Here is a 21,751-nt window from a genome sequence, read left to right on the forward strand (position 1 = left end):
ACTCCATGTGACTGGAGTTAGGTCTAGGAAACAAAAGTAAATAAAATGGCATAATTCAACGTTTTCTGCCCAAAAATATCACTTTTTCAAAAAAAAATCTAAACTGAAGTATTTATTCTAATAGATGTGTGATTACATAGTTGAGAGATTGCCTAAAATACCAAAAAAAAAAGATATTTGATTTCGTATTCCAATAGGTTCCGGTCAAATGAAAATTTTCTTAAACGTCCAAAAGAATTTTTCGGAGGCTCCCAGTAAATTAAATAGAGACTGGACCACGAAAATTTGCTTCAAAAATTAATGTTCTAATGTTTTGGCTGAGATGATGCACTAGTTATACCACAATTTTCGGTATCTCCATATATGTATATGTACACTCTATGAGTCTGTTCGCTCAACCTTCTGAAAATCTCAACAATATTTTCTGACAACGCACGGTTCCAGATGATGAAAAAATATTATATTTTATCTACAATAATAATTTAAAAAGTTACAAATAATAATAATTTAAAAGATTTTTTTTTATTCTATCTTATCAAATAATATCATAACAAATTTTTTAAATATTTTATTATTATATATATATATATATATTAATGAACTAAAATATGAGAATAACTATAAAATATTTTTGTATATAAAAATATATCAAAATTAACCTCTTAAAATAAATATTAAATAGAATTAATTTTATTCTATAATCATGATGAGAGAGAGGCGATTTTTCTTGCGATCGTATCTCTTCATCTTCGCCTCTTCTTTGTATCGTTTCTTGACAAGCGGTTGTCGCCGGTTATCGGCGGTTCCTTCAGAGTTGATCAACGGTATTACAGTTATCAATCGCATAACTGACGCTACCCAATACCTATTTAAACTATGTGAATGTCTCTGGAGCCAATGGGTTGATCAGAGTGAAATAAGCCAATTTCCTTTGTTCATATTAATCATGGCAGACTGCAAGAAATTGCACTAGGAATTGAAGATGAAGCGATCAATCTCCCTTTTGATTTGTGTGAAGAGGCGATTAGCTAAACCCGCTATAGTCTAATTGTGAAACCGGTGAATCCAAGGAAGCAGAACTTACGAGCAATGGCGAGTGCCTTACCCCGTCTATGGGGTGTTGGTGAGGAAGTTTCAAGTCGTATTCTGGACTCCCGTAAGATCCAATTCCTCTTCCAATCTGAAGATTCGATGGCGTCGGTCCTGAGACGCGGTCCTTGGTCCTTCAATGAATGGATGTGTGTGGTCCAGAAATGGAACCCAAATCACACCGACCAAGATCTGAAACAAATTCCTTTTTGGATTCAGATAAGAGGAATCTCTCTCCACTTCCTCACTGAACGAATGGTCACGTCCATTGGAGGACGCTTAGGTCATTTCCTGGAAACGGATTTTAGCGCTGATGGAACGACTCTCGTTGATTTCGTCAGGGTCAAGCTCCTTTGGAACATTGATGATCCGTTACGCTTCCAACGCCTATTCCAATTCGGCGATGAGGCATGTATACTCAAGTTCCGATATGAGAAGCTCCGCAATTTTTGCTCAAACTGTGGAATGATTACTCATGAAGCGACCGAATGTCCCCTCGGAGCCAACCTTCCTCCGCCTCCACCATCTGATGATGAGGACGACGAACCAGACGTCCACCCAGGATGAATGACGGACAATCTTAATGCAGACCAAGAACAACAACTTAACCATCTCACAGATAGTGGTGCAGAAGAAGAAAATCAATCTTCCTCTAAGAAGAGAAAGATGGAGCCTACTCCTTCAGCAGAACACATCTCTGTGTTCCCACTTGTGTGTTGTGAGATGAAACAAGGTTATGGTACAAAGGAAACAGAACATAAGGTTGTCAAAAGACAGAGGAGGGAATCGGAGGCACTTGAACTACGTAACTGGTTTCTGATGCAAACGACTACACCAACACAATCATCATCCACAGCAGGGAGATTCACTCAGACCCCCCCCCAACAACCAACCGAGAAGGCACGGTGGGCCAGAAGCCACCGGAGCCGCCATGAATACAGCCTTTTGGAACTGTCGGGGCTTAAAAGGGTCCCTGGTAGTTCGACGCCTAAAGGGAATCAAGGCAACTTATTCCCCGGACTTACTCTTTTTGATCGAGACAAAGAACTCGAATGACGTCGTCCGAGATGTGGCAGCTCAACTTGGTTATGATTACGTGAAATGTGTTTCCCCTTTGGGAATTGGGGGTGGTTTAGCCTTGTTATGGAACAAGTCTATTTCAGTTTCTTTTTATGATGTTGATGCAAGACTCATTGATTGTAAGATAAGTAATAAAGATGTGTGTCTTTTTACTTCTCTTGTGTTTATGGGCATCCCAATCGCAAATTAAGGCACATCCTTTGGGAACGACTTCAACGAATTGCTCTAAATCGATTCGATCCTTGGTTATTATGTGGCGACTTCAATGAGATATTACATCCTAATGAGAAAAGAGGGGGAAGAGTAAGGGAGAATTGGAGTTTGTTGGATTTCAGAAACACAGTCAAAATATGCAAAGTTAAAGATCTCCCTTTCAAAGGAAATAACATGACGTGGATGGGTAAAAGAAGATCTCACACAGTGGAATGTTGGCTTGACAGAGCAATGGCAAATGATTATTGGCGCGCAACGTATCCGGCTTCAGAAGTGGAATACTTGGAGATGATCGAATCTGATCATAGGCCAGCTATCATACGCATTCGACGCACAACCGAACAAGGCTTCAAACCTTTTCAATTTGATACAAGACTCACGGGAATTCCAGAATTTGAAGAAGTCATTTGTCAGAGTTGGAATAAACATATGCAGAATAATGAGGGAACGGTCTATGAGCGAATTAAAATATGCAGAAGAGAAATATCGGCGTGGAAGAGAAGCAACGCTACCAATTCAGCAAATCAAATCAAAGAACTTACTCAGGCAATTGATGAGGCTCATTCAGATCACACTTTCACTATGGAAAAAATTCGTGCTTTACGTAAAGAATTACTTCAAGCTTACAAAGACGAAGAAATTTTATAGAAGGTTAAAAGCAGGAATCAATGGTTGAATGAAGGAGACCGTAACACGAGATTTTTTTATGCTGTAACAAAGAATCAGATTGCAAGGAACCGGCTCACATCTATTTCCGATGTCAACGGCACAAAATTTAGAGGGAATCGTGATATAGCCAATGAAGCGGTCAGATATTTTGGTGATTTGTTTTCGAGTGGTGGACAGCCAGACGTTAGCAGTGCTCTCCGCTATATTCAACCAGTCGTCACAGAAGAAACGAATATGGCTCTGTTACATGAAATTACTGAGGAGGAAATTAAACAAGCTCTTTTCTCAATTGGAGCTACAAACGCACATGGCCCAGATGGCTTCAATGCTGCTTTCTACCAAAATTATTGGAACATCGTAGGCCCCGCAATTGTATCAGAGGTTCAAACTTTTTTTAGAACAGGTAAAATGCTAGAACAATGGAATCACACAAATCTTTGCTTGATCCCAAAGAGCGATGCCACAAAAGAATGAAAGACTTCCGCCCCATAAGTCTCTGTAATGTTACATACAAAATCATCTCCAAAATCCTGGCTAGACGGCTAAAGAATGTGATGACTTCGGTGGTTTCAGAAAATCAGGCAGCTTTCATACCAGGAAGATACATCACAGATAATGTGTTCATTGCTCATGAGATCATGCACTCTCTACGAGTCCAAAAAAGGTGTGCTAATTCATATATGGCCATTAAAACTGATATAAGTAAAGCATATGATCGGATTGAATGGAATTTTCTGGAGGGTGTACTACGAAAAAAGGGTTTTGCGTCACAGTTGATAAAGTGGATAATGGTATGTGTTCGTTCAGTCTCTTTCTCTGTTTTAATCAATGGAAGCCCATATGGACTTTTTGAAGCAAGTCGCGGACTGAGGCAAGGAGACCCTCTGTCGCCACAATCATTCATCTTATGTGCGGACGTTCTAAGCTCGATGATAACACAAGCGAATAGAGAGAGATTAATCCAAGGTATACGCGTTAGTAATGGAAGACCTCAGATTTCACATATACTATTTGCGGATGACTCACTCTTCTTCCTCAAGGCGGACCATAAAAATAGCTCAAATCTGCTTGCGATTTTTAAAGACTACGAGACTGCTTCCGGACAGACGATAAACCTTGAAAAGTCGTCTATTACATTTGGGAATCGTGTTTTCCAGCATACAAGGGATAGCATCATGCAGATATTACAGATACCAAATATCGGTGGTGGTGGAAAATATCTTGGTCTCCCAGAACAATTTGGAAGAAAGAAAAAAGAAATGCTGCAGTATGTCAAGGATAAAGTCCAAGAGAAAATAAATGGATGGCAGACAAAGTTTTTATCAAATGCTGGGAAAGAGACATTAATCAAAGCAGTTGCGTATGCTATGCCAGTCTATTCCATGAATTGTTTTCAATTCCCTAAGGAGCTATGCTCGGAAATCGATAGCATGATTGCAAGGTTCTGGTGGGGTTCAACAGCGACGAAGAACAAGATGCCTTGGGTGGCGTGGAGGAAGATGGCAACACCAAAAAAGATAGGGGGACTTGGGTTTACAGATCTTCATGTTTTTAACCAGGCCTTATTGGCGAATCAGGTATGGAAAATGGTTCAACGTCCTACTAGCTTAATTTATCGGTTACTCAAAGCTAGATACTTCCGGGATAGCTCTCTCCTTGACGCGACACGAGGCTCACAACCCTCCTATGGTTGGAACTCTCTCCGTTTCGGTCGCGATCTGTTACGAACTAACATACAAATAAGCATTGGTGATGGTAAGAAGACCATGTTGGGAACCGATCCATGGTTACCATCCGTACCACCTCGAGCGCCCAAAGTGTTACCTCACGTTGATGTCGATACTAAGGTTGAGGCCATCATTGATCCTATCTCTCGCCAATGGGATGAGACTAAAATCACTCAACTCATTGAACCGGACGATCATCATCTCGTCTACAAAAACTATCTACCTTAGTACCCAACAGAAGACACATACTTATGGAGCCCTGCAAAAGAGAGAAATTACATAGTCAAATCCGGTTACTGGACTGCATTAAATGAATCGTTGAATGATGAAACCCCACAACCACCATTAGCAAAGCATTCCGGGTTCTCATCATCAACTATATGGAAGTTAGACGTCACACCAAAGCTAAAACATTTCATCTGGCGTTATGCTTCATATGCGATTGGAATAGTAGAGAATCTTCGTAGGCGGAACATAAATGTTGATCCTTATTGTTCAAGGTGCTGTACAGAGCTGGAAACAAATGACCATACCATTTTCTCTTGTCCCCAGGTGACAATGGTATGGCGTGCGGCAGGCTTCCCGACCAATCATCTGAGTAACACAGGCATCTCTGTCCATGATAAGCTTACTCTTCTCTTCCAGATGCACACTGATAAAAATATAAACCGTTTTTCTCGCTATTTACCTTTCTGGTTAATGTGGAGAATCTGGAAGAGAAAGAATGATCTGGTATTCAACCGAGTCAATAGATCCACAAGTGAAATTGTGGAACAAGCTATTAAAGATACAAAAGAGTGGCTGGATAACAGGTCCATCGACAAGGAGCAGAGGGAGACAAACCAACAAGGAGTTTCTCGTATTACGAAGTGGTGCAAACCGAATAGAGGATGGCTCAAATGTAATTATGACGCCTTACATCGGGAGGGAAATCAAGATTCAGGACTTGGCTGGATAATTAGAGACTCACATGGCACGGTGCTACACTGTGGTATGGGAAAATATCAAGGCCGCCTCACCGCTGAAGAAGCAGAGTGCTCAGCTTTAATTTGGGCTTTACAAGCCACATCGGCTCTTGGTTATGCGAGGATGGAGTTTGAGGGAGATAACTTGAACATTAACCGATACATAAAGGAGAAAGGTTCAAACCCACGACTACGTCATTACCTTGCAACTATCCAGAGCTGGGCGCAGAGCTTCACGGCGATCAAATTTTCTTTCAGACCTCGGGAACAAAATAAATGTGCGGATCTTCTAGCTAAGACCGTATTATCATATACTGATCAATGGGCTATGTATCAGACTTGTCCACCATTTTTATGGTCTCTTGTAAAAAACGAACAAACGTAACGTACGTAATAAAGTTTTAAGAAGGAAAAAGAAAAAAAAATAGAATTAATTTTAAATCAGAATTTAAATTCTCTTATAATAATATAGTGTTTGGTTTCTACAATATTACTTGTTTCACGGACGCGGCTTGGAACGCGTCCTCTGGCTCTTGTGGTATGGGATCGATTTTTAAGACTCAATACCAAAGAGTTATCCATCAGGGCTCGTCTTCTCGACTTCATACACCTTCGGCCTTAGCTGTCGAAGCCCTTGCGATTAAATCGGCGTTGACTGCAGCGTTGCGAATGGAATTTACCTCCATTACAGTTTGCTCAATACAGAGACCACAACGAATGAGCTTCAGGGGATACTTCATGGTATTACCTGTTTGTGTCTTTCACTCCTATCTTTTAAAGTCTGCTTTATTTCATGTTTAGCTAATGTTTCAGCTAATGCAGTAGGCAAAGAGACTATATTTTCTTTGGAATTCTCTGTTGTATGAACCTTTTAAAAATACTTTAATGAAAATTCCAGTTTAACCAAAAATAAAATAAAATATTATGTGTTTTTGGTAATTTTTTGTTAAACTGCTATTACAACTCTTGTTAGCTAGTTATAAATTTTACGCAAATGTATTTTTTTCTAACTGCTAAACTAGTCATAAATTGCTTAACAACGCATAACTAGTACATTTGCAACCAACCGCTTTTGCAAGTTCTGCATCCTCTGCTAAACTACTCAAGCGTTTAGCCTGAATTGTTTTTTACAAAAACGTTTAATACAGTAAACTTGATTTTTGACAAATAGGTGTAACAACTCAAACTACGATGAACTAAAAAAATATAGAATAAATTAATCGATTATGAAGTGAACAAATCGTCATACATATTGGAGAATAATGACCTACTTGAAAAATTATTGCATCATTTTGATCATCAAATTGAAATAGTCCATCTCTTTTTTCTTTTCTTTTTTCGTCTAAAAGAAATAGTCCATCTCAAAACTTTAATATATAAGCTTGCTTGATAGGCTTAAGGGTGTGTGTTCTTTGTTGCCCAAACAAAAAGTTCTAGTTCCAAATATAGCGGATTCATTGGGCTCCGAACAAATGAGAAGAGATCTATTACATACAAGTTTAGGTTTTAGAAAGTATCTAAAATAGTCATAGGTTATTGTATAACATATGAAACTGATAATTATTTCTGTTTTAACTTAAAAGAAACCTTTGAATTTAAAAGTAGAGATAAGTAACTTTGTAGTAGCGTATTATCAGCTTTAAGTTACCAGAAACCTTTAAATTTTTGTAAAAAAGATAAGTAAATTTGTAGTAATCATTCCCATTTATCAAAATGTGTACAGAATTACAATGGAAAAAAATAATGCAAATCAATCCCAATATAAATATATATTTACTCTAATTTACAAGATAGAACTCCAAAAAAAAAAAAAAAAATTGACCCAGAGATAAGATAAAATTCAACTGTAAATAAAGCTGTTGTGTGGAGTTTTCTTTCATTCAATTCGAATAAGAGAAGCAGGCATCTCATACTGCAAAGCAAATGCTTCGACTCGGTTTCTAAGCTCAGCTATGTCTTTGTTGGTGCATAAACTTTTCACAAACTCCTTGTGTGACTTTCCATGCTCTCTCTGCAACGCACTTGTTATCTGAGCCGCCTTTATCAGAAAATCCGCCATTGTCTCGAAATCAGACTCTATACAGCCTCGGGTTGTCATTGCGGGTGTCCCTATTGATAAAAGGATCGATGTGAATACGAATGTGACATGTCGCTAACTCAAAAACAATATGCAAACCAATCTATCTGTGCTTACCTATTCTTACACCTCCAGGAGATATTGTACCATTGTCCCCGAATATAGCCGTCTTGTTTAAAGTGATATGGCACATCTCACACACTTTCTCGTAGACTTTCCCTGGAAAACAGATACAAACAAAATCAGACAAAATTTTAAATTTCGATCGACGAGTAGTTATGTTTAGGTTGAGTGATTTCAGTACCTGTTAAGCCCATAGGAGTGAGATCCCACAGCAACAAATGGTTGTCTGTACCACCAGTAACCAGTCTGCATTTTCTTCTAAGAAGAGCTGCTGCTAAAGCTTGGGCGTTTTTCTTCATCTGTTGTATGTAAGCTTTGTACTCTGGAGTGGCCACTTGTTTCAATGCAATGGCAAGAGCAGCGATATGGTTGTTGTGTGGACCTCCTTGTAGAGATGGAAAAACAGCAAAGTTGATCTTTTCCTCTAGATCGTAATGCGTGGAAGTGTCACAATGGCTAGAGTGATGGCCCTGCTTTCTTATCTTTGGGCCTCTCCTGTAGAAGATGATACCTCCTCTAGGACCACGTAGACCTTTGTGAGTAGTGGAGGTTACTATGTCACAGTGATCAAATGGATTTGAACATTCCTGTAGATAACAAAAATACCAAACCAAATTCAGAAACAATATTTCCTGGAACAGAATCATAACAAAAGTCTACATATACGAATAGTTTCAAACAATATTGACTGACACACCAAAAACTCATTCATCATATTATTTCAAAGTCACCACAGAAAAAGACTTTGCATAGAAAGTAATCAAACAATCTAAGGTTTCAATAGAACATAGAACAATCATAACACAAACACATTATATCAATACATGGCCTAACCAAATTGAAACTATCTAATACTGCTACCTCTGACATTCAATAACTAGACATGCAACCTAAACCATTAAAAATCTCAGAACTAATCAACATATCAATAAAAGTATAGTAGTAGAAGATTCGAACCTTAGTTGCAACAAGACCGCTAATATGAGCCATATCACACATCAAAACAGCTCCACACTTATCTGCAATCTGTCTAACCCTTGCAAAATCCCAATCCCTAGGATAAGAACTCCCACCACAAATAAGAATCTTAGGACGGTAATCAAGCGCCTTATCTTCAAGCTTATCATAATCAATATACCCAGTTTGAGGATTCACTTTATAAGGAAAACTCTCAAAGAAGATGGAAGCAGCCGAAATCTTCTTCCCACCAGGAGTACAATAACCATGACTCATATGACCACCAGAAGGCGAATCAAGCCCCATAATCCGTTCACCGGGCAATAAAAGTCCGGTATACACCGCGAAGTTAGCAGAAGTACAAGAATAAGGCTGAACATTAACACCCCATTTATCAGATTCAAGACCAAACGCAGTAAGAGCACGCTCAATACAGAGATTCTCAATCTGATCAATATATTGATTCCCAGTATAGTATCTAGCTCCAGGCATACCTTCAGAGTATTTATTCGTTAAATGACTACCTAAAGCTTCCATTACAGCTCTACACACGAAATTCTCAGAAGCAATCAATTCAATTCCTCTTACTTGTCGTTGCTTCTCTTTCTCCATAAGCTCATGAATATCAGGATCCGCCAAATGAATCGGTTGATCACCCCAAGCTCGTACAGCAGCACGTCGCGATTCCAGATCTGAATCACCGATGGAACTTCTCTTCGGATGCTTTGATTGCGTTAACAAAAGTGGACAATCTCTTTGCCTTTTGAGACACATATGGTGACCTAAGATTCTGAAATGCTCGTCTTCCTTTTGATCTCCTCCTCCTCCTCCATCTTTCTTTGGCTCATCAACGGTGGTGGTCTTCTCGGCTTTTTGTTCGAGTAATTGTAACGGAATCGGAGAGAAAGTTGTTGGTAATGATCGGAAACTTTGATCGACTTGTAGATTAATCGAATCGTCTGCGATTGGAGCTCTTGGTGTTGGTGTTGGAGTCATTGATGCGTGTGAACAACCAAACCCTAATTGAAAATTTGTTTGAGAACGACTCAAATCCATAAACGTTGAAGATGATGAAGATTTGGGATTTGTTTTTTTGACCTAATTCGCTTTTTTGGTTCTGTGGATTTGAGAAGAAGAGAAGGAACAAATAAATGAGAAAGGAGATTACCGGGTACCGGTAATAGAGAGTTATGTATCTGGACGCTTTTCAGGTTTGATTAGCTTATGCGGTGGACCTTGTCGACTGGTAATAGCCGGTAGTAGTAGGATCGTGTCAATTTGATGAAAAAAGTGGGTTTCTAAAGCTAATCTAGCCCAAAAAGTTAGTTAGATTCATTTTGACCGATATAAAACGTTTTTTGTTAGAAAAATTTTAGATTTCAAAGTGCAAAGATAAGTTCAAATAAATATCTTATTATGCAACTATGCAAGATCAGCTTTTGATCTCCTTAAATAGTTTTGTCTTACTTTAAGTAATTAGGGTATGAATGGATGATAACAAAAAAAAATAGAAAAAAAAAGTTTTACCAATAAAAATAGACCATACCAATAGCATCAAGATTTTGGTAATGCTAAACCGCATGAAAAGTGAGAAGTGGACGAAATGGGATGGAGTTGGACTATGGTATATTGTATGTATTAGAGTAGATTTGTCTTTGAATATTGAAACCCGGACTAGTATTTGCCTAAAATATATTGATTTTAATAAATTTATTACAGTTACAAACTAAAATTTGTTATTTTGATTCTTGCAAATATATCGGCGATAGTTTTCGCAAATGTTTGCTACGTAATATATGTCTATTCTTTTGGTTTGATATATGCATTTGGTTAATTTGTTTCGTTTTATGTACGTATTTCTGAAAAATCTTAACAAAATTTGTATATAAACAAAATAACAATGACCGCCAGAATGTATAGACGACTACCTGAATCACTTTGCATTGCGTGTTGGTCCGCTAGTTACTTAGCAGCTGAAAAGCAAGGCAAAAAAGAGAAAAATTAATAGCCATAAGACTTAATTTATATTTAATATTAAAACTTACGATTTCCAACAACAGTAACGTCAATTTTCTTATTTTTAAAGGAAGATGTACAGATGACTACGAATATGTTTCTCTATAAGCATAACAACAACTGGGATAATATGAATTTGACCATTTTTTCCCTTCAATTTTAAAAATCAAACCAAAACATGTATGATCTTTTGGACTGTATAATCTTTTGACAATTTAACGCTCTCAAAGTCCCAAAAACAATTTAACGCTTTTAATGAAGGGAAGTTTCGAAAATGTACAACTAAATAAAGTATTTTTCATATAGAAAATGCCCCTTTATAAATTCGAAAGATTTTAATTATAAATATTCTTCATGTAGTTTTCATTATGTGCGCTTTTTACTACTCATGTATTTCCAATCTTATTTATTGTTTAATTGGTAAAACAAAACATTATCTCACTTATACATATTAATGGTTTATAAGTATTTAAAAACTTAGTTAACATATATTCTCTTAAGGTTGATTTTTTTATTACAATTACCGATTTAACAAAATATTTTTGAAAATAAATTTTATCATTTTCTGAAAAATTGTTTTGTACAGTCTCAGCTCTTTATTATAACTCTTTGTTATGTATTTTTCACTAAAAATATTTATAAGTTCATAAAAAAATGTTTACAAAGATCGTGTTTTAAATTATATTTCTTTCTGTACATTTTTAATCATAATATTGTTTTAACAATCTTTGAAAAAGATTTATAGAAATATTCATGAAATAACATAAATATTTGATAAAATTTATGTAATACTCCCTCCGTTTTAAAATAAAATAATTTTGCACATAAATTCAAAAAATAATTAAATTTTCGTTTTTGCCCTTTATTCATATATTTATAATTTTTTTATTAGTCAAAGCACTAAAACAATAGGGACAAAACTAAAATGTTTTCCAAACATCTGAATTAAAACTCTAAAACGATGATTATTATAAAACAAATTTTGAGTTCTAAAACGATGAATAAACTAAAATGATGAATAAAAACGAAGGAAATATATCAATATTTTAATATATAAACACAATCAAGAAAACAAAAAATTTGTTGAGAATGAGTTCTCTCACACTCGTAAAAAACATATTTAACTGTTTACAGCGGTGATGTAGAAATGTAGACGTGAGAGCTAGAAACATCCAAAAGCCCAGTGGGCTATTATAAGCCCATACATGATATATCATTTTTTTAACATCATCACTCGATTTGTTTAAAGACAAAACCAAAACCTGATCTCAAAAACTCTTTTTAATTTCAGTTTGGTCTTTTCGTATCTTCTTCTTCCACGTAATCAAAAATTACAAAGAGAGAGAGAGAGAGATCTTTGAAAGCAAGAAATTCTAATCCATGGAATCATCTCCTTCGTTCCTTGACAATCTCTTCTTCTTCTTCCTCATACGTCCGCTTCTGGCGATCTCATTCGTCATCTGCTTCATCGCTCTTTGTACTTTCTCTCCTCAAACCTGAAGTTTAGATCTTTAGGGCTCTTTGATCTTAATTTGAAAATTTGACTTTGTTTTTGCTTTGGGGTTTTGCAGGGTGGTTTCTAGCATGGAAGCTTGTATTAAGCCATGTTCCTCTAGTACAAGAGATCTTTGGCTTGAGGAAGAAAACCTTTATACCAAAACCTGAATCTCGTGGTCGAATCGCCAAATTCTACAAAAGTATCAGTTCTCAGAATCCTGTTCCCCAATGGTAATTACTCTTTGAATCATGTTCCCCAATTGAGCCATATTCATCTTATTTACTTGGTCTTATGGACTCATTTTTTCTCAGAAATCGCAAGCTCCGAGGTTTATAGAAGCTTCGATGATCCGAAAACCGAACGAGTAAGAGGATATTCAATGTCACAATCCAGAAAGATTCAAGTTACAGTTTTAGTCACTAAAAGAGTTCTGTTATGTTGTTGACTCTTTTATGGTGGGGGATGTGTGCAATGTAGTGTAACAACTTGTGTAGTGTGAAGTATTTCAAGCCCAAATCTTGAATCACTGTTTCCTTGTTGTTGTGTGAGAGATGCTTTGATTCATGAATCTGGTGATAAAAAAATGATGTTTTCACCATCACATACTACAAGAAAGAACATGAACCAAAGTCATATAAATCGTAAAACATGAATCATAAACTCTGAAGCCAAAGAACTTTCTCATTAGACATTGTTGCAATTTTGGTATCCCTTTGATAGGTGAATAAAAAATGGACATTAGCACAAGACATTGAAACTTTTACCCGACATCGAACTCAAGCAGAAGGTGTTATTTCCTCAGCAGCTGAAGGAGTCTTCTTGTTGACGGGTCCTAAAGAAACTTTAACCTTTGCTGGTCTCAGAACACGATCTCCTAGAACAAATCCCTTGTTCAGCTCCTCGGTTATTATCCCTGCTTTAACCGCCTCAGATTCTTCCCGTGAAATAGCCTCGTGCAACTACAACAAAAAAGGGTATTACCAAGTCACTCAAAACCCTCCAAAAAACTAACATTACTTCTCTTATCATCACTCATTCGCACTCATCTTAATCATGTAACCAAGTTGTCTGAATATAAATCCTTCTACTACATTTCGCAAACACAATGACTGACTCTGTTATCAATTCCATGTGGATAAGCGCCTTCCTAGTGATGCAACAAAGAGCTTTGACTTAAACAAAACAACAAACATTACTCTTATTATCATTACTCACTAAGCACAGACGAATCATGTAACCAAATTAGAATAATCTAAAGCTTCCTACAACATTTTGCAAACAAAATCACTAACTATTTCTACACTAGATAAGCCCCTACTTAGTGATTACTCCTCTTATCATCTCACTCACTAGCCTCAGATTCTTCTCGCGAGGTAGCCTCATGAAACTACAACAATAAAGGGTATTTGCTAAAGTCACCCAGAACACCAAAACAACAAACGTTTTTCATCTAAAAACACACTTTAAGTAGCCATGCTGCTTTACCACTCACTCGGAAACAAAAATCATATAACCTTATGTTGTGTTAAATAAAGCCTTCAACTACATTTAGCATAACACTAGTCCTCTTATCATCACTCACTAAGCACAGAAGAATCATGTAACCAAATTATCTTAATCTAAAGCCTTCTTCTACAACACTTGGCAAACACAATCCATAACAAACTTGCTACACTCGATAAGACTATAAGCCCCTACTTAGTGATGCAACAAAGAGATACAACATTCTTCCATTTCAATAGCTTAAACTTACCAAAGGATCAAAAGGCTTGCCAACAGTTGCAATAACCGAAACACGAAGATATCTCAAAACCTCAACAAATTGCCTATAAATCCCTTGATAACTCGTATCAATCTTCTTCTCCTTATCAGTATCAACTCTAACCTGTAACTTAGCTTTCTCAAAACTATCAATAATAGGTAAAAGAGACTTAAGAATCTGAACTTTTGCATTAGACTCTGTACTAAGCCTATCTTTATCAAGCTTCTTCCTTGTATTATCAAAATCAGCTTGTAATCGAATTTTCATCTCTTTCTCTGAAGCTATCTTCATTGATAAAGATAAAACCTTTTGATCCATTTTATTCTTCTCCTTCTCGATTTTGCAAAACATCGTTTCGATTTCTGTAACTGAGGTTTCGTCTCCGTTGAGAAGAGCTTGTTTATATGACCTAATTAGGGTTTTTACATCTGCTTGCTGCTTTGAATTCGCTTCTTCACTGTTATTAGTCTACAAATTATAACAGATTCGAATTAGAAGAAGCTTTAAAAGCAAAGAACATGTAAATATGCTGAAGAAGAAGAACTTACTTGGTGAGCAGAGAAGATTGGGAATTTTCGACTGGGTTTTGAAATGAGTGGAGATATTGGTGAAGGTCTGCCATGGAAATGGAGGTTGTTTCGTAAAGGTAAGGTTTTTGATGAAGAAGATGGAGAGGAGAAGGAGAAGCAAGGAGATATGGAAGGATCGATTGCGAAAGAAATCGCCATTGTTGGATTTGGTAGTAGTAATCTCAGTGAGTCCCAAAGGAAAAAATTCTCAGGGCACAGGCAAGAGTAATCTCAAATACTCATCTGTAAGGACAGTAAGGACATTTCCAATGGTGACTTTTAAATATATATATTTTTTAATTAGAACATGTATATTGATAGTTTTAGAAGTTTTTTTTTAGAACAAATCCTAAAGAAAAATACAAAAAATTAAATAAAAAAACATAAGTTTGTTAAAGAATACACATGAGCTTAGGATTTTTTGTGTTTGTTAAGGACTAATACGTGTCAGTGTGATTGGTAAGGAGAAAGAGATTGTTTTACTATTATAGATATAAATGTGTATATATATATACTATATCTCAACACATAAAAATTAGAGAATCTGATTTAAAGATGAAGCTGGTGATTGTAATTATTACATGTTAATATTAGCGTAATAAACATAATTATTACGTAAGAAAAAACTTTTTAATTTTGATTTATAATCACATAAGATATTATTCTTATTTGAGTAGCTACAGAAATTTAGGTTGGTTAAGAAGTGGATTGAGCAGTGAAAATAATTTTTCTATCTTTTATATAATTAATAGGGAATGTTCCGTAATAAGGCACTTTGAAAAAAAGTTTAGACAAAACAGACACTTTCCAAGGTTGAGACACTTTTCCTTGTTTTTGGAGTGAAAATAGACCATTATACCCCAAATAAACTGAATCACGAAAAGAAGAATAACCGGTCATTGGTTTTGGTTTGTAATTGTGTGTACCAAACACGTGTAGAATAATGGGTTAATTCGGATCAAATGAACGTGTTAAGATTTGCAGTTTAAATAGAAGTTAATGAGAAATAATGACCGTCCGATCATATAACAATTAAACGGACGAGAAGATGGATTTATCTGCAAACATAACTAACTTGCGTTATGTTAGGTCTTCAGAGATTGGTTTCACAACATAACTAACAAGACTTTGATAGCAATCTTATGTTTTCTGTAAACAATTAATAATAGAACTAAGAATGTTGTAGTAAAAATTGACTGCTTTTCAGTAATAATAAATATACATGTTCTAGTTATTTAGTTTTATGCCTACCTGATTATCCACAACATCGTGTAGATCCATATCTTGATAGAGAGAGATTTTATACTGAAAGATATGATAATGATGATGTGAAATTATGATACTTTACTAAGACATATTTACAAATGATAGATAGAGTGCATCGATAGACAGTTGTAGATGATAAGAAATACTTCCATTGGAGATAACCCAACTTTGGGATTATGTGTGGGAGATGATTGAGTATGTTGGTCAAGTTTGGAACTGGTATCAAATACTAGATCACCAACAAAAATTGATGCCTCCAATAAGAAGATTATTTAAATATCTATCCAAAAAATACTGTCCAATATTACAAGGACTGTAAATCATAAAGATAATTTAGTGTACATGTAGACCTTCATTTGTTCATTAGAATTTTTTTTCAGTTTGGGGATCTTTCAATGATTGGGATGCAGGAAGCCTCTCCAAAATGTTCTGATTGAGTTGAAGTAGAAATGAAGATGGTCAGAAAAACCATAAGAAACACGACCTTCAATAAGGAAAAAATGTAAGAAAGTATCCAAAAAATCATGTCCAACGTAACAAGGAGCAGACGATTAATAAAATTTGGTACCCCATTGTAGGTTTGTTGACTTGGATGTTCCCACTTGTATCGAAAATAGGATCTGACACAATGTTCATAACCTAAATTTTGTTTTTAAAGTAAATTAGTCAAGTAATGACTTGCAAACTAAGGTGGGGTTTTAAAGTAAGGAGTGTCCAAACAACAGTACCTTCATGTTTGCGTATGAATGGACAGATTTCTTTGGATGACATCAATAACGATGATCACATGATGTGCAAAAGCAACTCTAACTGATGTATTCACCCACTCGCCTAAAGAAATTAACAAAGTTAAAAGTTTGATATTATGTACTCTAAGGTTTTCTATTGACTAATCACATTATAATGACTAATTATATCAACACAAATGGATAAGTCAAATTACTCTTTTACAACTTCATACCAGACAATCAATGTTGAGTAGCAGTAAGAACAAAGTTAAATCAATATCCAAATCTGGCCATACGATCAGCTAAAGCTCTAGCATCCAAGCTTACATATTATTTCTTAAATCAATGATTTGATTTCTTCCAAAATATAAGATTAAGAAATAGAACCTTTATGTGGCTTTTTCCTTGAATTATCAAACACCAAGTTGTGCAGTCATGTATAGTCGTGGACAATGATTTTCAATTTTGTAACGACACATACGCTGCAAACAAAATGTGTGGTTGTCCATTACGGATTGTCCAAGTGTTGTAGTCCATATGTTCATCTTCTGTCCAATAGAGAACCTCAAGTACTGAATTTCAAACAAACTGGGCAGAGAAGTTATCAAACATTATCACAGAATTACGAACAAGATCTCCGAAGTCAACATGACAAAACTTTACCTTAGTTGTTCCGAAATTCTTGAACTTTTCTCGAAGTAACCTCAATTGAAATTGAAATTGAGTTTGGACGGTACGAGTTAAGGGTTTTTCAGGCAAAGTAAATCCAAATCGATTTAAGAAATTGCAGAGATTTAGAGGAAATGACAAGAGAATTGGGTTTGGTGTTTTACGGTTGAAAGAGCAAACGAGAGTGTAGTGTGAAAAGCACTGGTGGTGGACAGTGACGGAGGAGATGGATATCCCGTCGCCGGAGTCCCCTTTTCGAGAAATTGTAATTTAGGATTTTTTATTGGATTTGGATTTTTACGATTCTGGAAAAAAAATTGAAATCACAAAGGCAACTACAAAATCGTGGGCTCCGTAAATCTGAATTGGTTTAGTGAAAATGGATTTGATTTGTTTGGTTATAGAAAACCGACGATATGAGGGTGAACAAGTAATTTTAATTATTCAAAGTGCCTAATTACGGATAAACTTTCAAAAAAGTGTCTAATCACGTAATATTCTCTAATTAATATTAACTTTGTATCATTTTTAAACAATGTGGGCAAAATGATAGTTATATCAATTATTTAAGGGAAATTTGCAAGAATAACTAATAAAAAATTATAATTCATTAACTAACCATTCTAACTATGTAACTATAATATTTTTTGTATTATATGTAATATTACTAATTTGTTCTTGTTGTCTCAATACCACCATTAGCCACCACCACCGCCGGTGACCATTGTCGGCCATCACCACCAACTCCGACCACCACCACCATCGGCCGTCACCACCGTCGGACACTACCACCGCCGCGGCCACCACCATCGACCACCACCAACACCGACCATCATCACCTCCGACCACCATCAACTCCAGCCACCACCAAGACCGGCCACCACCACCGCCGGCCACCACCATCTGCAACCTCTTCTACTACCAAAGAGGCTAATTTAGTAATTATAGTACTCTCTAGTATTAGTTTCTGCATTTTGCATATTATGGTGTTAGTTTCTTAATTAACTTGTGTTAGTTTTGCAATTCACCCATTTTTAACTGATATCAATTAACATCTTTAATACAAACTAATATTACGTATCATTTTTTTAATCTAATTGTTTTTCGAATTTTTCATATATATATATATATATAGTTTTACTTTTATGTTATGTATGTTTACAATTTTAATATTTCTAATAATTATTATGTTTTGTCAAATAAAAAGTTTTATAATATTTTATTTTAAAATATATATAATTTTTTAAGAACTCACTTAAGGATTCTACCATTGGACAATAGAAAATGTAAAAATTTAACAAGAACTCTAAACTTTAAATTATTCAAAATTTATTATTATAAACACATAAAGAGTACGAAATTAGGATTCTCTAATAGACTTGCTCTTAGAGTTTCTTTAAAATTGAAGGTAAAAATGAATTTTCGTCTTGAAAATCCCTTTTTGTCGATGAAGAAGCCAATAAACCCCTGCGAAAAACAGAAGTGTTTTTTCTTTTTAATTTTAAATCGAAAATCAATGATATTACTAGTATTTCTCCATCCGAACCTAACAATTACACGCAAAACCATGGTCCGTTTCTGAACCTCTTCATCCGAACCACCTTTACTTTTTTTTTTTGAAAATCAAAAAATCAAATCCCTAATATTTCGAGATATTTCCAATTTCGAATTCTTCTTCTTGTAAACGTTAAGCTTTTCTTTCTATATCTCTCCCTTCTCCTTTTATTCGGGTAACCTCATAATTCGTAACCGCATTGCCTCTTTAAATTGTTCAATCTATCGATCTGTCGCGAAGAGAAGTCGGAGAAAGATGCCGCCTAGGACGAAGAATGGTGGAGAGGGTCAAAGAAAATGAAAGAAAGAAGCGGCGGCTCCAAAAAGAAGGTACCGGAAACAGAGCCGGCGCCGGCTCTATCGGCGGTACTGTTGTTGGGACCTCCGCCGGCTCGAACGACTAAGACGGTGGTTGTTGATGCTACGTTTTATGAAGCTTTAAACCCGATTCCTGATGGAGAAGAGAATGAGCAAACTAATGAGCAAGATGAGAATGAAAGTAAACGAACTGAAGAAGAATCAGAGAGTAGTAGCCAAATCTTGGGCTTCGATTACAAATTTGATAACACTAGATTTTAACCATTTTAAGCCCTTGTTTTTCATGCATTTATCTTAGTTTCATGTCTCTTTTCATGCATTCTTAGTCTCTTTTCCTTCCTTTGTACATTTTGCATTGCATTACATAGCATACTTGCATTTGGAGTGTTTTACAGGTAAATAAGGTACTTTTGGACTCAACTTGGACATTTCTAGCACAAAGAGTGGACTAGCTCGAGTTCGTGGGATCAAAGGAAGGACTTGGAGTATACTCGGCTTTCTTACTCGGCTGGAGATCGAGTGGAGCATACAAGGGAGAAGCAAGGACTATACTCGGCCAAGACACTCGGCTGAAGCTCGAGTGGTGCACATGAGGAAGAAGGGAAGCTGCTCGATCAAGCTACTCGGCCTAGACCCGAGTGATGTGACCAAAGGAGGCTACTCGACTTTTCTACTCGGCCAAGACCCGAGTGATGCAACACCAACTTTCCTATTTTGTCTTTTTCCCAATTAGGGCATCCTAGTATTGCCTATAAATAGACCTCTTATGTTTTTGTCCAAAATATCTTAGCTTTGTCTGCTGGATATTAGGGTTTCTAGATTTTTTTTGCATTTTCTGGTTGTTGTGTTGAGAATTTGGATTTGATTTCTTCTGCAAACTCGTTTATCTTATTGAGATCTATCATTTGCTAAGTTTATAATGATTTCTGGGTTTTATGATTTTTCTGAGTTTTGTTCTATGATGTTGTTCACTATTCTTGAGTAGTATTCTTCAGAGTTCTTGATGGATTCCTCTATTCTTTAGCTAGCTAAGTGTTTATATGCATGATTCCCTTCTGTTTTTGGAGTTCTTAATGCTATTTTCTTTCTGATCAATTGAAAATTGATTTCAGACTTTCTCCACCTAACAAGTGTTTGATGAAATGTCTGAACCAACTAATTTCAGAGATTTGTAGATTCTAGCCCAAGACCTTGGATGTTTAGACTGCTTATTGACTTTAATAGATTTGTGTTTAAAGCCTGCTTTGTTATGTTTCATCAATGAAAATTGAGATTAGGAAGTTATAAAGTTATGAGGATCATTGTCACGAAAGTGGATTGATTTGGTTTTGAATCTATTGTCTAGGGATAGCTTGATTGAGTTTGTTAGTTAGCTAATGGATTGAGGAGTCCACTAGAACCAATTACCCCATTCTTAAGAGCTCTGTTTCGTTTTATTGTGCAAAACTCGTGTCTTTAGTACTTTGCTCGTTTTGTTTAGTTCTCGTGCAAAATTGGTGTTTTTAGTATTGTACTCGACCTGTTTAGTAGTTTGCTCGACCGAGTGCTTCACTTTGTGCTTGGTTTACTTTCTGGTTCTTGCATTTGACAGTTCCTGGTCTTTAGTTTCATTTCTGCTCTTGTTATTTGAGTTTTTTTATCTTCTGCTTAGTATAGTTCCGTTTCTGAATTTGATTTGCATGTTAACCTATTGCTTAGGTTTAGTAGAAACACACCAAACCTATTCACACTTGGCTTGACTTAGTATTCTCTGATCACATCCTGATTGTTAGCAATTAAACCCAATTGGATTGACACCTTAAAAGCTACAATGGCATAAGATGCATTTAGGGAATTGACACACAAAACCCTTCTATCAAAATTAGAGGAGACAAACGAGGACGTCTCAAGCGCTAATCGCGTGGACGAGGAGAGACAAGAGGATGAACTTAGCGCTAGTCCCGTGGATGAGAGAAAATGGTTTGAAACTCCCTTTTTGTCGAGAGAAAACCTCATATCTCCATGAAAAAACAGAAGCAATTTTTGATTTAATTTAAATTCGTAAAGTGATGATTTTACCAAGATACCCTAATCGAAATCAAACATTTACACACTGAACCTGGATCTATTCGAACCCAGACCCGACCCATATCTCTAAACGAATTTTTCTTTGGTTTCTTTTTCTTTTCAACTTCAACTCCTCAACGACGCTCCACTCTCCTTATTTGAAACTTCTCATTTCCGATTTCTCAACCTCCTCGACGCCTCTCCTCTCTGTTCTCTTCTCGACAACTAAGAACGAGAACCCTAATCTCTCATTTCTGAATCCTAATCTTCTCCTTCTATAACCCTAACTTCCTAGCCATTTTCTCCAATTCTAACCCTAATGGCGCCGAGAACAATTCCTCCTCTAAAGAAGAGGAAGAGAGGAGTAGCCGGAGGAACAAAGCCAATAGATGCTGTCACGAAGGCAACGAAGGAGCCTCCGACAA

General features: G+C 36.1%; 3 protein-coding genes, 1 long non-coding RNA gene and 2 pseudogenes across 7 annotated transcripts; 4 read left to right on the forward strand and 2 right to left on the reverse strand.

Annotated features, from left to right (window-relative positions):
- Positions 1–913: 913 nt before the first annotated feature.
- Positions 914–6,615, forward strand: AT1G36360 (annotated as a pseudogene; the record flags this gene model as incomplete). Its single annotated transcript has 1 exon — positions 914–6,615.
- Positions 6,616–7,421: 806 nt separating this feature from the next.
- Positions 7,422–10,119, reverse strand: SHM7 (serine hydroxymethyltransferase 7). Its single transcript, NM_103323.3, has 4 exons — positions 8,901–10,119; positions 8,125–8,530; positions 7,938–8,039; positions 7,422–7,852 (listed from the first exon to the last, which is right to left on the reverse strand). Exons 1-4 carry the CDS (start codon positions 9,954–9,956, stop codon positions 7,620–7,622), a joined length of 1,797 nt encoding a protein of 598 aa, NP_564473.1. The 5' UTR covers positions 9,957–10,119; the 3' UTR covers positions 7,422–7,619.
- A 2,025-nt stretch (positions 10,120–12,144) lies between these two features.
- AT1G36380 (uncharacterized protein) lies at positions 12,145–13,012 on the forward strand. Its single transcript, NM_103324.3, has 3 exons — positions 12,145–12,393; positions 12,488–12,644; positions 12,726–13,012. Coding segments are annotated over exons 1-3 (255 nt in total). The 5' UTR covers positions 12,145–12,296; the 3' UTR covers positions 12,727–13,012.
- AT1G36390 (Co-chaperone GrpE family protein) lies at positions 12,781–14,953 on the reverse strand. Of its 2 annotated transcripts, NM_179420.2 has the most exons (4): positions 14,725–14,952; positions 14,168–14,644; positions 13,179–13,373; positions 12,781–12,983 (listed from the first exon to the last, which is right to left on the reverse strand). In NM_179420.2, the coding sequence occupies exons 1-3, from the start codon at positions 14,902–14,904 to the stop codon at positions 13,191–13,193; spliced, it is 840 nt and encodes a 279-aa protein (NP_849751.1). In that variant the 5' UTR covers positions 14,905–14,952; the 3' UTR covers positions 12,781–12,983; positions 13,179–13,190. The 2 variants fall into 2 exon arrangements, with proteins under 2 accessions (NP_849751.1, NP_564475.1); NM_103325.4 differs by lacking the exon at positions 12,781–12,983 and having other exon boundaries at positions 13,048–13,373; positions 14,725–14,953.
- On the forward strand, positions 13,351–14,129 carry AT1G06977. The gene has a single exon (NR_139177.1). It is a non-coding gene; the product is annotated as an other RNA (long non-coding RNA).
- Positions 14,954–19,259: 4,306 nt separating the features above from the next.
- Positions 19,260–20,013, forward strand: AT1G36395 (annotated as a pseudogene; the record flags this gene model as incomplete). The annotated part of the gene is made up of 2 exons: positions 19,260–19,461; positions 19,685–20,013.
- Positions 20,014–21,751: the final 1,738 nt, after the last annotated feature.

Source organism: Arabidopsis thaliana (genome assembly GCF_000001735.4).
Source record: "Arabidopsis thaliana chromosome 1 sequence".
Lineage (NCBI taxonomy): Eukaryota > Viridiplantae > Streptophyta > Magnoliopsida > Brassicales > Brassicaceae > Arabidopsis > Arabidopsis thaliana.

Coding starts and splice junctions, on each gene's coding strand:
- AT1G36380 (NM_103324.3), top strand. CDS start 12,297: ATGGAATCATCTCCTTCGTTCCTTGACAATCTCTTCTTCTTCTTCCTC. Junction 12,394..12,487: donor CATCTGCTTCATCGCTCTTT/GTACTTTCTCTC, acceptor GGGGTTTTGCAG/GGTGGTTTCTAGCATGGAAG.
- SHM7 (NM_103323.3), bottom strand. CDS start 9,956: ATGGATTTGAGTCGTTCTCAAACAAATTTTCAATTAGGGTTTGGTTGT. Junction 8,531..8,900: donor GCGGTCTTGTTGCAACTAAG/GTTCGAATCTTC, acceptor TGTTATCTACAG/GAATGTTCAAATCCATTTGA. Junction 8,040..8,124: donor CACTCCTATGGGCTTAACAG/GTACTGAAATCA, acceptor TCTGTTTTCCAG/GGAAAGTCTACGAGAAAGTG.
- AT1G36390 (NM_179420.2), bottom strand. CDS start 14,904: ATGGCGATTTCTTTCGCAATCGATCCTTCCATATCTCCTTGCTTCTCC. Junction 14,645..14,724: donor CAATCTTCTCTGCTCACCAA/GTAAGTTCTTCT, acceptor TATAATTTGTAG/ACTAATAACAGTGAAGAAGC. Junction 13,374..14,167: donor GCAAGCCTTTTGATCCTTTG/GTAAGTTTAAGC, acceptor TTTTTGTTGTAG/TTGCACGAGGCTATTTCACG.